The sequence below is a fragment of the Fringilla coelebs genome (assembly GCF_963513975.1).
Source record: "Fringilla coelebs genome assembly, chromosome: 2".
Lineage (NCBI taxonomy): Eukaryota > Metazoa > Chordata > Aves > Passeriformes > Fringillidae > Fringilla > Fringilla coelebs.
In genome coordinates, this window is record NC_140029.1 from 34,973,390 (window position 1) to 34,991,671 (window position 18,282).

Sequence of the window (18,282 nt, forward strand, 5' to 3'; positions counted from 1 at the left end):
TGGTATCAGGGTGGGTGGGAGGACCTGCAAAGTACAGAAAAGTAAAAAATGTAGATTTAATTCCTCATAGGCTTTATCTGAGTGATCATCATCAGAGCAAACTAATCACAGTAAGAAAACCGCAACAGATTCTTACAGCTTCTCTTTGGACTTGCTGCTTCTGCACTTAGGGATGAGGTGTACACCACTGCCAGCCCAGGGTCCCCTGGACTGTGCCCACAGCAAGTTTCAAGTCCCAAGTAAGATTCTGCTTTGGTTTATGAATGGTGGTGCACTGCACTGAGCTCAGGTTCTTGGTATTCTTCTGTACTGATTCCTGTTTTGCTTGGTACAAGCTTTCAAGTGCTTCTGAGGTGCCAGCATGTTGCTGACTGATGAACTGACAATACAAGCTTTAATCCACTGCTTCTTTAGCCTTATACTTGATGGAAGATCCAAAGAAACAGTTGAACCAGGTAGAAAGACCGATCGAAGCCAAATAATTCAGCTAGCATGTTTTGTAACCAGTGTGTTTCTCAGAAGCAATAAGATTATGTGGATCAGCTGGTGTGCTTTGTGTTTGGTGAAAAGAAGCTTATTTAAATTAAGAGAGCCAGGAAATCTGTGTCTCAGTCCAGAAGGAAGATGGGTTCCACAGAAGACCTTGACTATCCTCAAATCATCGTGCAATACAGCAATGGATTTTTAATATCAAAGGTAAGAAATATAACTCTTAGAAAGAGTATGCAGAAAGAAATATTCAGGGATTTCTCTTTAGGTCCTGAATGTAAGTCTTTGGAAGAGGTGAAAGCACTGCTATAATGACTGTTTTTCCAAACACATTTTTAAGGCAAAACTATAAATTTCACTCTTCTTATTGTTTGCTGATGTTATTTGCTTAAGCACATGGGCATAAAATTATAATATCCAGTGCAGTGGATGATTTTTTCCTCATTTAATACTTTCCTATTGTCCCTTGCTGATCCTCTGACCAACATGGTAACAGAAAAAATGCTCTTCGAGTTGTGCAAATACTTCTGTACCTTAAGCTCCTGAAAGGCAGAACTGACAAGAGGAAAAATAGATAACAAAAAATCACTTTGTGAGAAAAAGGAGTGCCCAATGCTTTCCAAATTAACACTGTTAGTACTATGTTTTAGAGAAACAACTTCAACTTAGGCCATGTTAAGCCATGTTCTTACTCAGAGTAAAAGGAGCTTCATTGTACAGGAATCATTGTAGCTCAAGTCGTTGTAGATAAAAGGCAGTCAGTTAAATGGATGTTTTTGTTACTGTTTCAGGAGTTTTATGTGACCAGAGTAATGGGCTGATATTCATAAGGTTGACTGTGTATAGCTAAAGAAATATGGTTGGTTCTTTTATTTTAATGTATGGTTAGCTTTGTTTGTCTGAAGGTTGACGAATGTTGCTGGAGAAGTTAAACAACTCTAGGGAAAGACTGGGCAATTTTGTTCAGTTAAATGAAGCAGTTCTTCTGGATGAGAGGAATCTCCCTGCCTCTGGAAGATCACTGTAGTCCTTCACATTGGTCCCTGAAAACAAGGTCCATAGAATGGGATATTCCCCCTATTGCAAGCCATGGGAGAGTCTCCAGGGTTCACTGCAGCGTGTGTTAGATCCTTAGTTAAAGAACAGAAACAGACAACAAGCACCCCCACCCAGACTTGCCTTTGTTCTTTCTAGGAGATTGTGAGAATTTGTTTCTAAACTAAGGAAGAGGCAGGGGCATTTACACACAAAATCTGGTCTCTAAATGTGGACTTTTGGAAACCAAAAAGCATTGGCTGGCTTCACTGGAAAAGGAAAAAAAATAAGATTAATGAGTGCATTACATGCATAATGTGTTATATTGGTGCTCAGATAAACTACAATTTAATAATTGGACTTGTTTATGTGAAATAAAAGTTTATTGGAAATAAATATTATTTAATTTATATTTTCCCTAGTTAAGCAGCTTGTGAAATGCAGTAGGCTTTGTGCTTTCACCTAATCCCTCACTCCCATCTTTCCCTACTCCCAGGTTATGTTCACTGCCTGTGAGTTGGGGGTGTTTGATCTTCTTCTGGAGTCAGGAAAGCCTCTGTCTTCAGATGCCATTGCTGCAGGTCTGGGTGCCAGCACCATGGGGATGAGAAGACTGCTGGATGCCTGTGTGGGATTGAAGCTCTTGGCAGTAGAGATGACACAAGAAGGAGGTAATAAAGGCAGAGGAATGGAAATAAATTGCAAGATTTAAACCTCTGATGGTTTTGAAAGTGAAGTAAGATGTGTAGGCAAAGGTGATACCAAATGTTAAGTCAGTTTAGTGTAGCTATAAGAAGGAGAGAATCACTCTTAGGATTTACTCTTCGGCTGAAAGAGGAGGCAAATGTCAGCATGATCACAAGTATAAAATGAAACACAGGCACAGGCCTCTATATCTTTAAATATATTTGTACAAGAGCCTCATGTGACTTTGGAGAAGATATTTAGGATAGCTCCACAAGCTCTGTGGAGCTTATCTCAAGAAATCTCTGGGGTATGAGCAGGATTTTAAACTTAAAACAAAATGCTGGGGTAGATGGTAACAGCATGATTTAAAACAGGTTTTGTTTTTCTTAGGGTTTTTACCATTATGTGAACTATTTTGTTAGGTTGTTGATCAGAACTGAGAGGTGATAAAAGTTTTTCCTTATGTCAGAAACATGGAATCCACTTGGACAGAAAGGATCTGTAGCCATCAGACAGCTGGTCAGGACCTGCCAGAGTCTCACAAGTTGTGTCCCCTGCTCTGCCTTGTGTTGGCATGCTCTGCTTTAGGGATTATAGCTGTTGCCCAATGAGTCTGGGGAGAGCAGGATCTATCTTTTATATTCCTTTGGTATGCAAGTCCTGTGGGTGAGTGATGCCATTGCAGATGCATTGGAGGGAATGGGGGAGATTTCTGGGAGTCCTTTAGGCATTCTTCTGTTTGCAGAAGGCTCTGTCCTAGTGAACTGAGGGAGGGTAGGTGTGGCTGGCCTGCTGTTTTGGGGACTTTCCCCTCACCTGCTGACCTTGTTGATCAGGAAAAAGATTTGTCTGCAAAGAGTTCTCACTTAAATAGAGCACACCAAAAACTTCCTCTGAGAGCAGAAGCCTATATGTAAATGATAATGCTTAAAAAGCATTTTTTTTCATTCTCCTTGAAAGAAATGTTTGGGATTGGAGGTAAGCATCGGAAGATGGTGTTTACCTAGACAGAATGGGGTAACACATTTCAGCAGCCCTCACATACTGCTCATTGCAGTGGAAGGCTTTGGTTGTAGAAGTAATGTGACTGTATAGACATCTTCTGATAATAAACAAGCTGCACAACAGATTTGGCAAGTTGATATATCATACATGTTAGTAAATATATTTATTTTACCCTTTAGCCCTCTACAGAAACACAGAAATTTCCAATATCTACCTAACAAAATCAAGTCCAAAATCTCAGTATCATATTATGATGTATTATTCCAACACAGTCTACTTGTGCTGGCAGTACCTGGCTGATGCTGTGAGGTAAGGAGGAGTCCTGTGTGCTGTCTGGTGCTTTGCAGCATCTGTCACTTCTCTGAGTGTTGTGTTTCTGGGGAAGAGCTCAATAAATATGCTGGCTGGTTCTCAGAAATTAAAAGCAACAGATAATTCAGCTGTTAACATGGCCATATGTGTGCTTCCCCCCCCCGCCCCATTTTCATTTTGTGTATGTTCTTGTTTTCCTTGTCATTTTAGAGATGATCTAGAAATCAGATTTCTTTGTGTCACCTTCAGTAAAGCACTTTATCATTACAGTGGATCTTACTGGACGTGGCATCAAGTAAATAATGAGTAGTGGTGGCTAAAGGTCCTTCTGTTGCAAAGGTTTAGAGGGGCAGTTTAATATGGGTCTGGAGTCTCACTTGTTCCAGTCCATGCAACTGGTGACCAAGCATGGTGTAGATGATGGTGATGATTGCATCAGTCTTGCAGTTTTACCTCAGGTATGCTCCCATAAATCACAGAATCCTGGAATGGTTTGGGTTGGAAGAGGCCCTTAAGATCATCTAGTTCTAACCTTCCTACCATGGATGCCACTCACTAGATCAGATTGCTCAAAGTGCCATCCCTCCCTGACCTTGAAAAGAAACAGTCATTCTTGTGAGAGGTTGAGAAATATATCAGCACTCTCATAGGCTTTATCAATTGCTATTTTAGAGAAGGAAGAAACCAATATGAAAAGGCTTTTGGTGTTTCATCTAAAGACCCTTTTGGAGCAATGTACAGGTAATCATTAGAATATAGAATTTTTATTCTTCTTGTTGTGGATAAAAGTAATGTTTTTAATTATGACTCAGGACAATTAAATATGAGGAGGTGAGAATTCCTCTCATAAGTGTCATGCAACGTTTTTACTTCTCAACAATACCAATAACTGGGAAAGTGTCTGATATTTAGAATAGAAGTATATAATTTCCTAACCTGAAAAACATCACAGATCTCTGACAGAGGCAATGGTAGTTGAAGGAAAAAAAAGTCCCTTGGAAATTTCGAGAATGAGCAGCATAATACACTGTTGGATTTCACTAGTCTTAATTCCCTATTTAAATGCATGAATTCATAGCTGTACACTCCTGATACAGAAATATTCAAGGTAGGTTTAGATGCAAAGAGGACATATTCTGTGTCAATAAAACCAGAGATTTTTGTTTAAGCTAAAACATGTAGCAGCAGTTATATTACAGGAATCTCTGAGGATGTGGTAAGGAACCCTCTGTCTGTGCTGTCTCTGTTTGCCTTGCTAGATCAGATGAAGAAATGGTAAAATTCATGGCTGGCCAGAACTCAGTATGGAGTATATGTGGCAGAGATGTTCTTGCTGCATTTGACCTTTCCCCTTTCACAAAGATATATGACCTGGGAGGTGAGTGTCAGAAGATCTTCTTTGACAAGCCTCTGAACTGTCTTTGATAAGCTCTGCGGGGGAAAACAACTCCTATGTTATATGATGGGCTAAGCAATGGAAAGTTGGACATAGCAATAGGAGGAGAATTTTACTGATTTGGTTGGGTTAAAAACAGAAATATGAGAGTGATGAGAGCATTAGAAAGCTGAATGTTTTTCTCTACAGTCTGATTTATGTAAGCAGTCACTTATACCCTTGTGGATGTGGCAGCTTTAGTATTTTCCATGCCTTGCTTGATGTATTCTTCCAGTGCCAGACTCTTTCCTTCTTCCCCTACAGTCACTGTTGAGGTGCTGCCTACAGCCTCTTATCCTGCAGCACCCTGCTGTCCCAGCACTGCTGGGTGCTGCCAGGATTCATGGGACAAGGCAGGCTCCCACCTGGCCTCCCTCGCTTCTTCCTCAGAGCCTGGTTTAGTGACTCTCCTTTCCATTTTTCACCTTCCAGCACCTGCAGCTGGTCTGGCTAGGAGAGGGTATAAGAGTGGTGAGGGCTGGGGCTGACCCCCCATGCCTGGGTGCTGCAGGCCCCAGACCTTCCTGCAGAACACATGGAGACAGTGACTTCTCCTGCCCCTCCTCTTCCCTTCCCAGCAACATGGGAAGAGGTATTTCAAGGGGTGCAAATGTACATGACCAGCTTCCACGAGGCTGAATGCACCATCACCTGTATATTTTCATGGGGGTGTCACTGAACAGGTTGCGTTTGTGTCAGTACTGACCTTCTTTTACTGTCCCCAAAGGAGGTGGAGGAGCTTTGGCCCAAGAGTGTATTTCTTTGTATCCAAATTCCACTGTCACAATTTATGACCTGCCCAAAGTTGTGCAGGTGGCCAAAGAACAGTTTGTTTCCCCCGAGGAGCGTCAGATCACTTTCCACGAAGGTAAGTGAGAGACAGTGGTGTGGTGTTGTCACAGCTGTTGTTCCGGAGCCCTGGCCCTGCTCAGAGATGTCATAGTGGGGCTCAGGTCTCCAGCTGCTCCTTATGGGGACAGTGTCTCAGGCTGTAGCCTCTCCAGCCCAGCTCTGCAGCTGTCCCAGTTGTCCACCAGCAGCTGTCAGAGACACAACTCAGTTATTCAGCAACAATAACTCCTGAAGAGAACTATTTCATCTCTTAAAAACAAGGGTACATTGGCAAAAAAAAAAAAAAAAAAAAAAGAAAGCATCATGCAATTTTGAAATCTGCTGTGCTTTTTTATAAATCTTCCTAACACTTCTCTTTTCTCCTGTGTGAACCTCCTGGCAGATGTGAGGGATGCCAGGTCTGCTCTGAACAACGGTTTTTCCTTCTCTGGTCACAACTGATTCATCTTCAAGTCCTAGGATATTTTAGAGCATGAAAGTGGGTGAGCTAGCTCCTATTCCTCTTGCCCAGACCACTGATCCTGCATAGTCTTTGTACTATGTATGAGGAAAATGAGTATAGGGAGATCTCATTTTCAATGTTTACAAAAGTCTTCAAAGTGCTGGAAGTGCTTAAAATTGCTCAAAGCTGAGAGAGAGAAAAGGAGCCTTGGGGAGCGAAGGGAGTGTATAAAAACAAAGATGCAACAAAATGGGAGAAGAAATGACAAAGTAAAATGCTGAGAAAAAACTTTGAATGCAGTACAGCAGGTGCTAAACAAAAGGAATAACAAAGCTAGTGCTAGGAGGTGAGAGAGATGTAGTAATTCCATGATTACCAAAGATCTTTGAAAACATTCTTAGAGAAGGCAATATTCTTTCCTTCTTTCTCATGACAGGAACTGTGTGAACCTATGTCCCTAGTGCAGTATGAATTTGAATTTCTGTCATTGGAGAAAACCTAAACTCAAATGCTTTCCTGTGCATCATTCTGTTTCAGGATGAGTTATTGCCTTTATATGTTTCAGATCTGGAGACTGATCAAGAGCAAAATTCCCTATGCAGTGCAACTTTCACTTGGCACCTCCATTGCTGTCTGATATGTCTGAGGGACATTGCAAGCCTGGAATTGAACAAACTGAAAATATTTGCATTACTCAGCTCTCAGTGTTGTGGGGATTTGTATAATGCATGTATTCTTGCTTTACAGGAGACTTCTTTAATGATTCAATACCTGAAGCTGAACTGTATATTTTATCCAAGATCCTGCATGATTGGGATGATGACAAATGCAAACAACTGCTGGCAAAAGTCTACAAAGCTTGCAAACCTGGTAGGTGTGAACTCTTGAAGAGCAGAGAGACTCTTACCTATCAGCAGTGAGAAGCACACCAGTCTTGATGTTTGGTTTGGGCAAGAGTTTCAGTGCAGGAGTTCCTTGGTTTAGTCATTTTCTTTCCCTAAGCCAGCCATGTGCAGCTAAGAAAAACAGCACACTGTCTAGGACCTCTTTGTCTGGCTCCCATTTTTTGTCTCCTCTGCGTGGAGTCCTCTTTCAAGACATTAAGTGTAAGAACTGAGAATTTTGGGTATTGTTTTTATGGGTGCATACATCACAGCAAAAAATCCCATTAAGCATCACAATGAAGCCTCAGAGTTTCAAAAGTACTGCCTACAAAGCAAAATCAGTAAGGTCCTGTCAATTTCAGCTGGGGAAAATGGGAAATTTCCATCCCAGCCATAGCACCCTCTTCAGCTCTGGGATGTCAGTACCAACATAGTCGAGCTAAGACATGCTCTGATGCTTTGGCTTTTTCATTGTCTTCTGTGATGCTGAAATGTGACTTATTGTAGAAACTGCTTCTTCCTAAAAGTCAGGTTAGGATCTGTCCTAGTAACAGCTCAAAAATAGCTCACCTTTTCATTGCTGAGGCTGTGTTTTCTTTCTCTTCTCTCCACCAGGTGGGGGAGTGCTGCTGGTTGAATCCCTTCTGAATGAAGATAGAAGTGGGCCTGTAGAAACCCAACTGTATTCAATGAATATGTTGGTGCAGACAGAAGGGAAAGAGAGAACAGCAGCAGAGTACAGCAAGCTCCTGGAGGCAGCTGGCTTTGGAGTGATTCAAGTAAAGAGGACTGGAAAACTCTATGATGCTGTTTTAGGAAGTAAATAGTAGTATGTGTTTTATGTATGTAACAAAACCAGAAGAAGTTAAGAAATGTGCTATTCTTCTTAGTGGGCAATGATCAACTTAGCTTTTAGTTAAGGCTGCCAACTTTTTTGTAAGCTGGTACATTGTCAAAGACTCACTAATAACAGATTTTCAACATGCATGTATTACAAATCTGGAAGCCTGGCTTGGCTCGCCTTTGGATCTGTGAGGAAAAGAAAGAAATCAGCACCTGTTCCACAAGAAACAATCCACAGAAGTAATGTGTAGTGTGTCTGCTTCAGCTTGTATCAGTCTCTCTGATTTTTAACACTGTATCTTACAAAAGCAGAGCTGAATTTGTACTTGAGTTCCTGCAAAATTAAACTAATCCCTGTACTGAGCTTTTGTGCCTGCATTTTTATTCCTGAAATATTGATGTAATAAAATCAGACCAAATTATGTTTCCTTATGGTCTTTTCAGAGTTCCAGGAGAAACCTTGTCTGAGCCTTGGGGAGTTTTGCATGAAAATTTATATTAATATTTTATTTCCTCTAGACTTTGATTTAAATTATGAAAAGGTGATATACTTTAGTGACTGGTTGAAGCCCAGGGATTCTTATTACAAGACAGGTAGGAAGAAGATGCAGCCAAGTCATTCTGTTATGTACTTATTTTGTCCTTACCGCATGTCTCCTGCCATTTCTAAAAATCATTTGATCAAACACAGTCTGCCATTACCCATGCAGTTCTTGGAGGCAGAATAATACATTACTGAAGAGGGAAACATTTGGAGAAGGCACTGAAAATCACTCTGCAGTTTTTTCTGGAATATTAATTGTATTTGCCCATTAAGCTTGATACTAGGGGAGCTTGATAAAGTTTACTCAGTATCTATCTACATGAGCCCCCCACTCATGTGACTGTAGGAAAAGGACAGGAAGAAAGTAGCCTCAGTACACACAAGAGACACAAGGCTTTAATACCATTGCAATTACAGAGACATGGTGGGACAGCTTGCAGGATTGCAATGTTAGGTTTTGGGGAATTGTTTTTTTTTTTTTTTTTTCTTCTAAATGACAAGCACTGTGAAAAGAACATGAAATAAGTGCTTTGTCATATGCAGGCAAGTTAAAACCCTGTTTGTTTTATAGTTTCCGTGTTGCAACAGACATTTCTGATGACACCTTGCTATACATAAGGTCTCTTGTCCTTGTTTTTGCTTGTTCTTGGATATGTTAACTTTCAAAAAGCTTGTGCCAGAAGAAAGGAATGAAGGTGGAGATTTCCAAGTTACCCATGTTTTGGGTAATGAAAGCTGTTCTCAAGTTCATGCCCTTTCATGGTGCTGCAGTGGGAGGTTTTCTATTTGAAGCAGATGGCTCTGCCAATAGAGTCCTTTACCTCTTCCGCAGAGTTTTTTGCCATATTGACTGAGATATATTTTCTAGCTCCAGTATGGCTTAGGAGTAATGAATGAAAGGTGGCCACAGCTGGAGGGAATCAGCCCAGAGCAGAATCCCGGGGCAGGAAACAGCAGGAAACAGCTGAGGCTGGCTGTGCTTGGCTGGGCTGAGTGAAGTCAGCTGCTCCCCAGGCTGCTCTGTCTGGGAGGACAGAAACTTCCAGCAGGGCCTTGGCCTGATGTCCTGGGAGTTAAGGAAAGAGCAGAGGGCAGGAAAAGCCAGGAAATTTGCCATCTTAATGTGCTAACTGGAAGCTGGTGGCTGCTGCTGCTTTTCAGAACTTGCTGATAGTTGTGGGTCATTGAAGAAGTACAATCTTGAGCCCTAAGAAAATGCTGCTTCAAATATAACAAAAGAAACATTAACTAAGAAAGAAAGTAGCAGGAGAGGCACAGAGTAAGGAATCCCTGCTTAGAAAGACAACAGACCCACTGCAGCAGGATCAGGCTGGGGGCTGAATGCTGCCTGGAAACATCTCACCAAAGCAGACCTCAAATGGAGGGCAGAAGGGTGGGAAATTGTCCCACGGCATCTGTGGCTGTAGAACCACTGTGGGACAGTAGGACCCACACTCCAGGTTCCCTGCTGGCTCCAAGGTTCAGCTCTCCCTTCTTCCACTGACCTGCTGTGGAGAGCCCTTGAGGCACCGGGCGCCTGTCCACAGGCTGTCCTGAACTGTGTGTGCTTCTATAAATGCGTGGGGTTTCCCCCCAGAATTCTCCACAGTTCTCCCTTCTAATGCTTCAAAAAAGCCTTATTGCAGACTAGCTTAGTGTAGGGCAACACTTTGAAGGAAGCAGCACTTTGAATGAATGCGACGTTTTGAATGAAGCTCTCTCAGGGTTATGGAGAATGCTCTAGGCTGAAGGCAGGGGTGCTTTCTGGAACTCCCAGGAAGGCCTGGGACAAATGGCTCGATAAAACACTGTTTTAATAAGAAAGAAGAGGGATATAGATAGCAAGTAAATCCTGGTGTTTCTTCAGATGCCAGGCGCATCTGTCCATGCTCCGTCCAGCAGCGGATTGGATTTTCCCACAGTATGTTGTACAGACACTGTCCGTGGAAGGAAACGCCTCATTTTGGGTCGTTTGGGTTATAACTTTCTCACAAGAAAGAGGCTGTTCTCACAAGCACTTGTTGCTGCCCTGTTAAAGGCAGGGCTGTGGTGGCAGTGTGGGAGCAGGAGCCGCCTGAGCCCTTGCAGCTGAGGGCTGTTTGCGGCACAGCCCAGGCCTGAGGCCGCCCTGGCACGCAGCACGGCAGCTGCCACGGGCCCCACCGACTCCTGCGGGTACAAAAAGCTCCTGCTCAGGATCAATCTTTCCATTCCTTGCTCCACCTGCAGCTCACCTTTCCCAAATATTTTATGGATTACAGATTACCTTAATAGCACACGTGTTTCTCAGGTCCTAAGAGCAGATGTGGCCTGTGACTCCCTGAGCACGGCGTCTCCCGAAAGGCTGCCAGCAGAGTGGCCTTTTCAGAACTGGGTGTTCTCACAACCTGCAGCTTTTGAAAGGGGGCTGTATACATGTCCAGGCTTGCTAAAGGCAATTTAATTGTTACAGGGTGAAACAGATCCCTTTAAATAGGAAATAGGTCTCTGTGTTACATATTGGTGCAATCAGGCTGTCAGGGGCTGACTTAAAGCACATAAAACTAACTGTTTTTTTTTCCCAACATCTCAGTATGAGGCTTGACAATGACTTAAGACTCATGCTGTCAGAAGGATACATATTAAGTCTTTGTTCAGTGCTGTGTCTTGTACCTTTAAAACAGGTAATGCTTTGTTGAAATGGAATACACTCTTAAACCCATAAACCTTCTGTGTGATGAATGAAGCAGTGCCTGTGTTATGCCTTGCTGATTTCTTCTTTCAGCATTTATAGTACAGAAGTAAGACTGCAGTTCCAGGCTGTGATAGGAATGCTAAGGATGCCATGGCTTGACAAAACTGTTCACCTCTCAATGCTTATTAAAAACATGCAAAAATTAAAAATGGTGTTTTGTTAAATGCAAGCTTCACAGATTCTGGGCTATGTTGTCCAGAATGAGGAGCTGTACAGTTTTTAGAGTTTGGAATTTGCTCTGATTTTTGTATGTTTAGGCCTAGTATTTTGGTGACATAGGAGACCCTTTAGTATTAGAAGCTGGGAAACAGATACTGTTTCTGAGCTGTATATGTTATGACATTTTGAATGTTAAGAATATGAAGAAATCCATAATGTGAGGGTACCTGAGTTTTGAGACAGATTGTTAAGGGGCTCTTCAGCCTCACAGACAAAGGCAAGAGACAAAAGCAGTAATCAACCACATCTAAGTACAAAAGCTAGCAAACAGGCAATGGGAAGCACAGTGACAAATATTAGAACTCCTTGTCCTCTTAGTGGAGGACTACTGGAGGATACCCATAAAGCCATGAAGAAGTTCAGCCAAATATTTTTAGCTGAGAAGAAAGGCAGAAACAAAATGATCAAAGGGCTTATCAGAGTGAAAACATCATGGGAAGTTAAAGTGGGCTTGTGGCAATTACTGTGGGACTTGTGGGAAAATTGGATGTTTAGAGAAAGGGCCAAAGGCGGGAAATGGAGGAATCAAGGTGGGTAGGGGAGGAACCAGCCTGGTGAAACAGAGAAAAGGTGGGGGAAAATGTACTGATCATGTTTTGCAAGCTCCTGTTCCCCACACCTGTCTGGCTGAGCTGCATGCCAGATCAATTAAGGTTTTCTTCATATTACATTCTATGCCTTGCTATCTTCTGTTTCTTTTTGTGTAGCCTTCCCACACCAAAAGCCAGTTCAGTGGAGAATCTATGCTTTTGAACAAGCCTAAAGTAATATTCTGCTTTGGTTTATGAACTCTGGCTCATCATGCTGAGTTCAGGTTCTTGGTATTCTTCTGTACTGATTCCTGTTTTGCTTGTTACAAGCTTTCAAGTGCTTCTGAGGTGCCAGCATGTTGCTGACTGATGAACTGACAATACAAGCTTTAATCCACTGCTTCTTTAGCCTTATACTTGATGATGGAAGAAACAGCTGAACCTGATAAAAGAACACATCAAAGCCAAATAGCATGTTTTGTAACCAGTGTATTTCTCAGAAGCAATAAGATTATGTGGATCAGATGCTCTGTCTGGTAGAAAGAAGCTTATTTAAATTAAGAGAGCTAGGAAATCTGTGTCTCAGGCCAGAAAGATGAATTTGACAGAAGACCTTGACTATTCTCTAATCATTGTGCAGTACATCAGTGGATTTTTAGTCCCCTAGGTAAGAAATATAACTTAGTCTTATATAGATGTCTGAAACTGAAATGCTCAGGGACATTCTTCTCTGACAATAAAATAGTTCATAATAAAGCATCATAATGTAAACTGACTTTGAACTTGAACAAGCATGATAGAAGTCTAAAGGGAAAAAACCCCAGCAAACAACTAAGGTCCTCAGGATGGACCTAACATTTATTGAGAACCCACTCACCTTTGAAGGCTTGGTTGAGTAGACCTCCTCTCTGCATGAAGGTTTAAAAATATAGTGGTTTATACATGAGGGCTTGATGTCTGACTGCTTTAAATGTGGAAGGTTTCTTCCATGGTGGGATTTCTTCCCATTTTTAATTTTTGAAGTTTGAGAAACAAAGGGCTGACTTCAATTGCCTTTCTCCCCCTCTGTTATACCATGCAAAGAACAAGATTTTTCACCTATTTTCTTCCCTTTCCTAATTTGCCATGCAGATGGCTAAGTTTGAAAACATTTGTATATTATGTCCCTTCAGATGGAAGGGACTGTGAATACAGAGTGTCTAATAATGACTCTCCCCCAGACAGCATATCATTAAGGCAGACAGGGAGCAGTTTCAATTTCCTTAATGTTTGCTGATGCTGTTTTCCTGTGTGTATATGCATTTGCATAAAATTCCTCTTTTCAATTTCAGTTTGGATGTTCCTCATTAGCAATATATAGTGATTTCAAAATTCGCATTCTTGTCATGTTTTTGAGAAGTGATCTCAGCCATGTCCTAACTGAAGATAAAAGAGTCTTCCCTCTGATGGATGTTACCAAGTTGTTTGGCAATGATGCTAAACTAGGTAGCTTATGTTGCTGAGTTAGGGGGAAGCATTGGCTCCCTTGAGGGTAGAGAGGAGTTACAGAGATTTCTTGATAGATGAGACCACTGTGCAAGCACCAACTGTATGAAATTTTAGAAGGACGAATTCCAGATTCTGCACTTGGGATGGTGTAATCCTGGATGTATTTATAGACTGGGGAACTGGGGCTTGACTGTAGCTCTGCAGGAAGGTGTCTGGAGGTTCTGGTTGATTGTAAGCTCAGTAGGAGCCACCGTTTGCTGTGGTGGCCATAATGGACAACTGCCTCATTTGGTGCGTGAAGCACAGAGTAACTGAGCTGTGGAAAGAAGTGGTTGGCCCACTACACTCAGGGTAGGTGCAATCCCACTTTGAGCACAGTGTGTAGCTTTGGGCTCCACCATATAAGGATATAAAAACAACTGTTTTCCAATTAAACTATTGCTGAATAGAAATGCTGAAATTAATGACTGGCCAGAACTCTGTGGATAAATGTGGTAGAGATGTTCTTGATGCATTATGCTTTTTCCCTTTCAGGTAGGTCTGTGATCTGGGATGTGACTAACAATAGATCTTTTTTAACAAGCCTCTGAACTGTCTTTCACAAACTATGACAAGAAAAAAATTACTTCTATAATATATGATAGGTATGGCATTGGAAAACAGGACATATGTCCGAATCTTGTAAGCTGTAAAGAGGGCATTTTACTGTCTGGGTTGGGATAAAAAGAGGAATGTGATAGTGATGAGAGCTTTAGGAAGCTCAATGTTTTTCTGCCATCTCATTTGTGTGAGTAGTGGTTTATCCCCTTGCGTACATGGCAGCTGTGGCTTTTTCTCTTTTCCCTGCTTGATACATTTTTCTGGTGCCAGATTCTCCTTCTGCCCTTCAGTCAGTGCCATTAGGTTGAGAGACTCTCAGAAGCCTCTTACACTGCTGTCCCAGTGCTGCTGAGCACTGCCAGGATTCATAAGAGTCATATGGCTCCCTTGTGGGCTCCATCACTGCTTTCCCAGTGCCTGGTTTAGTGGCTCTGTTTTTTAATTTCCCATCTTGGAAAGAGGAAGCCAGAGAAGGCTAGTCTGCAGTGACTCCTTTCACGTTATAAATACCAAAGTGGTGATTGCCAGTGTTTTGATGCCAGGGACCATTTAGAGTGTTACCATTAGGCTGGAGGTGACACAGTTCTCTTTCATCAGCCTTTGTCTCTTTGCTCTCATGAACTCTGTGTCTGCATGTCTGGCTGTGAGGGCTCCATAGGTGCCTCTGATGAGGTTCAGCCATCTCCAGGGGGAGAGACCCTGCAGTCTTTGTGCTTCAGGTAGAGCTGCCATATTTTTTAGCTTATTTTTGTACAAGACAATGAAATTTAACAGAGTGGTAATCTAATGTCTACCAATGTTTGTGCCTTTTTTATGAGAAAAATGTGTGAACTCTTTAAAAGACATTTTTCTGAGAAGGATTAATACTTTAATCTTTTGTGGTATTTTATTTCAAAAATAACTGCTCTCAGAAGAAATATCATAACACAGTGCTGTTAGACAAGTATATACATCATAGAAAAATCCCATTAAGCATTAAACTAAACCCTAGGAGCTTTGAAAGCACTGCCTACAGAATCATCTTGTGAGCAAAACCAGTAAGGTCCTGTCAATTTCAGCTGGGCAAAACGGGAAATTTCTATCCTAGTGCTAGCACCCCCTTCCTCCCTGGGACCTACATGGCCAAGCAAAGACATGCTCTGGTGCTTTGGCTCTTTCATTGTCTTCTGTGATGCTGAAATGTGACTTAATGCAATATTTCATTGCTGAGGCTGTGTTTTCTTTCTCTTCTCTCCACCAGGTGGGGGAGTGCTGCTGGTTGAATCCCTTCTGAATGAAGATAGAAGGTGGGCCTGTAGGAACCCAACTGTATTCAATGAATATGTTGGTGCAGACTGAAGGGAAAGAGAGAACAGCAGCAGAGTACAGCAAGCTCCTGGAGGCAGCTGGCTTTGGAGTGATTCAAGTAAAGAGGACTGGAAAACTCTATGATGCTGTTTTAGGAAGTAAATAATTGTCTCTTCTTTTTTCTGCCATCTTGCCTGCATAAGTGGGAAAATGAAATATGCCATCCACTTAATTTTTATTTAGGGCAATCATCCCTTTGGTAAGCTGACACATTGTCAGTAGAAACACTGACTGTTGAACACATACAGATTGTTTTCTGAGAATAGGAAAAATAAATTAACATGTTTTCCATAAGAAATTACCTATGAAAAGAAGTCTTCCAAGGAGAGATTATAGTTTCTTATCCGTTCACAGTCTCTGCTTCACGTTTTACCCCTATTTTTTCCAACATTAACATAGTACTTGCCAAAGACAATTTTCAAATTGTACTCTGTTTGCTTCCTGTAAAATAAAAGTGTTCACTGTAGTGAGTTCCCAGTTTCTTCACATTCCCTGTGGACTGATACAACACAGAGAAAATTCTAACTCCTTGTGATGAGCCTCTTTGGAACCTGTAATTCTGTCCTAAAGCATAGGAATGAGTGAGTTGATATAGGAAATTAAAAAAAATAAAAGAACCTAGCAAATTAATTAAGTCTCTTTGTGTCACATATAGGTGCAGGGTGTAGAACAGCATTTACACAAGGTCTGGAGAGGGTTAGTAATATGATTTGCTGTTAGAGGAATAAACATATTCTTTGTATACCCTCCTTAGGATTTAAGCACTGGATTTCTGTATATGCATTGCCTACATACACCAGATTTCAGGAGGAACCTTGCTGCTGAAGACAGTTTTACTCTAACCAGAAACTGAATAGAGGGGAAAGGTGACCTTTTGCTGTGGTTCTTCTCATCTGTGAAAAATGTTCTTCATGGAAAAAGGACCATGGATGAGGAATGGACTTGGGGGAACACAAGTCCAGACTGAGTTTTGCTGGGATAATCTCAGGGGGTGGAAACTTTGGTTGTAAGTGATCAATTCAAGGGAAAGGCAGTGTCCAGGGATGAATTAATGAAGAAGCCAAGACATGAGAAATGGTATGAAAAACGATGCTGTATTTCCTTTAGTGTACAGTTTAACTTGTGGAAATTGGGAACTTCATAGCAATATCACATCAGTATGTGAAATATCACACTGGGTAGTTCTGGAAACAGGGTAATGTGCATATTTAAAACAGGATATTAAGCAAAGGAGGCTTGGTTGTTGTGGGTTACACTGACCAGCAATCACACAACAGACCCACTGCATGCTCACTCCCTGCCTCCAACAGTGAGAGAGAGACAATTGAATGAGGAAAGGCAAGAAAGACCTTCTGGGTCATTATAAAGACAGTTTAACAAGTGAAAGAAAGGGGTAAGGGAAAGAAACCAAACCAAAAAAACTCCAAGGGGGGGAAAAACCATCACTCTCCACTTCCTACCAGCAGAAGATGCCCAGCAACTTCTTCAGCAGCAGCTGCCTTGGAAAGACTACCCATAGGTTTTTACAACTGAGCATGAAATTCCATTATATGGGATATTCCTCTGGTCAGTTTGGGTCAGCTGTGTTCCTGCTATGTCCTCTCCCAGCCCCTTGCCCACTCCAAGGTTAATCAGTGTGGTGTCAGAGAGAGAAACAAAGAATGTTCTGATGCTGTGCAAGCACTGTGCAGCAATAACTAAAATATACCTGTGTTATCAACAGTGGTTTGATAACAAATCTGAACCAGAGAACTATATGGGCTGCGGTGAGGAAACTTAACTCCATCCCAGCCAGACTCAGTACAATGGCAATGAGGACATGTAGATTAAGTGTATGTTTTAAATAAAAAATCACCAATCTTGAACAATGGTTGTTTGGCATGCAAAACCCAGGACTTGTGCCAGAAGGGAAAAAGAGGAAAAAAAATTGTTTTGAAACTTGCATAGGAAAGACAAGGTAAAATCCTGTCCTTGCAGGAGAACTGAATGTCTTATTGTACGGCTAATGTTTCTCTGATGCTTAAGGCATCATACTGTTCACTGACTGAGTACCTAACAAAACCATAATTGCATGTATAATTTCCCTTGAAATTCCGCTGTTATGCTTCTGATGTGTAAAATCTAAGCATGTTAAATAGGATATAAACAAATTGTCATCAAATCAGTTGGTGTTTGAAGTAGTGAGTGTCAGTCGTGTGAAGCCAAGAACGAGTTAAGACTAGTTTATTTTTGATATATATATATATTCTATATGTTATGTATGCATGCAAACATGATAAAACTTTGAAATATAAACTAATGCAGAATTTTGTTTTCTGTTTGCTACTTTCTAGCCTTGATTGTTTGTGCCTGGTTTATCCTTCCTTAACTGGGAGGTGGTTTCTGCGGTGCTTGCAGCCACCAGCCCACTTGCCACTAGATGTTGCTGTTGCTGCGCTGGTCTGATGAGAGGACCCGGCTGCGGAGAAGGAAAAGGCACCGAGCTCTGAGCGGTCATTTGCAGTCCAAGTGCCACCTAAATTAAGCACTTTAGGCGCTGAGGGTCAAAGTAAAAGTGGTTAAAGAGCATCTGTACCCAGCTGTCAGTAAATTCAGAGCTGGTTTTGTCCTGCAGTTCATGTGTGGAAGAAGGATCAAAACCTTGTTTGTTTGCAGTGATGGCGATAACAAGAGCCCATCCTTCCTTACTGTTAAGCTGAGCCCAGGGCCCTTCTTCTCGGGTCTTACAGAGCTGGGCTGTAAATCCCTGTTACAGCACCACAGGAAAACCAACACTTGCACGTGGCCCTTGTGTTTAATTCCTTCTCCTTACTCTATGAATAGAAACATCCCTGCA

The 18,282-nt window shown here is 41.7% G+C and overlaps 1 protein-coding gene across 1 annotated transcript; it reads left to right on the top strand.

The window, feature by feature from the left end:
* Positions 1–624: 624 nt before the first annotated feature.
* Positions 625–7,968, top strand: ASMT (acetylserotonin O-methyltransferase; the record flags this gene model as incomplete). The annotated part of the gene is made up of 8 exons (XM_084226511.1): positions 625–696; positions 2,021–2,195; positions 3,396–3,525; positions 4,201–4,269; positions 4,788–4,906; positions 5,691–5,831; positions 7,005–7,127; positions 7,757–7,968. The coding sequence occupies 8 exons, from the start codon at positions 625–627 to the stop codon at positions 7,966–7,968; spliced, it is 1,041 nt and encodes a 346-aa protein (XP_084082637.1).
* Positions 7,969–18,282: the final 10,314 nt, after the last annotated feature.